General features: G+C 50.9%; 1 protein-coding gene across 1 annotated transcript; it reads left to right on the top strand.

The window, feature by feature from the left end:
- Positions 1-484: 484 nt before the first annotated feature.
- On the top strand, positions 485-1,048 carry SDRG_08565 (hypothetical protein; the record flags this gene model as incomplete). The annotated part of the gene is made up of 2 exons (XM_008614457.1): positions 485-953; positions 1,008-1,048. 2 exons carry the CDS (start codon positions 485-487, stop codon positions 1,046-1,048), a joined length of 510 nt encoding a protein of 169 aa, XP_008612679.1.
- Between the last annotated feature and the right edge of the window lie 105 nt (positions 1,049-1,153).

Below are 1,153 nucleotides of genomic sequence, written 5' to 3'. Positions count from 1 at the left end.
GTACGTATCATTCAGTGAATAGTGTCATTGCATGACACGATCAACCGAGTCACGTGATTCAACACCCAACACACCATGGAGGCTGCCCAATACTTCGGCAACTCGAAAAGAAAGCAACGGTGGGTGCGAGCTCCAGGCGCAGCTACAACGACCTCTCGACAGTAACCACAAGCGCTGACCATTCGAATACGCCATAGCATGCTCTACTCTCTTCTTCTGCAGCAGTCCCTCGACGTTGGTGTATTCAGGTGCAGCGAGATCTGTATGCAATACCGCCGAGTTTGACAAACTGGCTCAACACGGGTTCTGTGTCTCGACAATGGTGGATGAACGTTGAATTGATACTATCAAGAGAATACATGAATCAATGACCTTGATAATAGGTTGATAATATAGCAAAAAACCAACAATTCATTCAACTGGTAAAACAAATGTTGCTCGGAGACACGGTGCGACGAATGTCATTTGCCAAACGATCCGAAACATGGCAGCAACCTTCACCAGTGTCGTCCTCGGCCAACCCGAGTTGGCCGCCATCATCTTTGGCTACCAGGCTGGTGTCTCCGAAGACGTGCGCCCAGCTTTCATCGCCTGCAAGCAGCTCCTCGAGTTTGATTCTAGCTCTAGCATGTATTGGCAAGACGAATCCTTCCGCGAAACCTTTGCGCCGAACGCCGTTTGGTCCCATGACCACGAAATGTTCTTCTGTTACCAGTACGCGCTGCGCAGAAATGAGATCGACGCGCGTCTGCCATTGCATCTGGCCATCACCGAAGGGTTCACGCATTTAACCAAGCGCATTCTTGGCTGCCGACCGGACCTCGCGTCGGAGGACGCCATTATTTTGGCTTTTCTGAACGACCACGTCGAGATTGCTGAGGTTTTGCTGGACGCACGTGCGACAAAAGTACCAGAGCTCTATCGGCGCGGCGTCATCCAAAGCGACAAAACAGGTACGCGCATGGTCTTATATGGATGATCCTCGTCGGTGACGTACTATGGTGTAGGAGATTTGTCGCTGTTGAACTCTGCACACATCGAGTACTAAAGCAAAATGTTGGCTCGAAACGACTCGAAGGGCATTCGTTTGCTCGAGCGCTTTGGCCCGCGCCCCGATGACTTTTCACAAATATTCCGCCGGAACGCGTACAAA

This window comes from Saprolegnia diclina (genome assembly GCF_000281045.1).
Source record: "Saprolegnia diclina VS20 unplaced genomic scaffold supercont1.26, whole genome shotgun sequence".
NCBI lineage: Eukaryota > Oomycota > Saprolegniomycetes > Saprolegniales > Saprolegniaceae > Saprolegnia > Saprolegnia diclina.
This window is presented reverse-complemented; position numbering and strand designations above follow the sequence as displayed.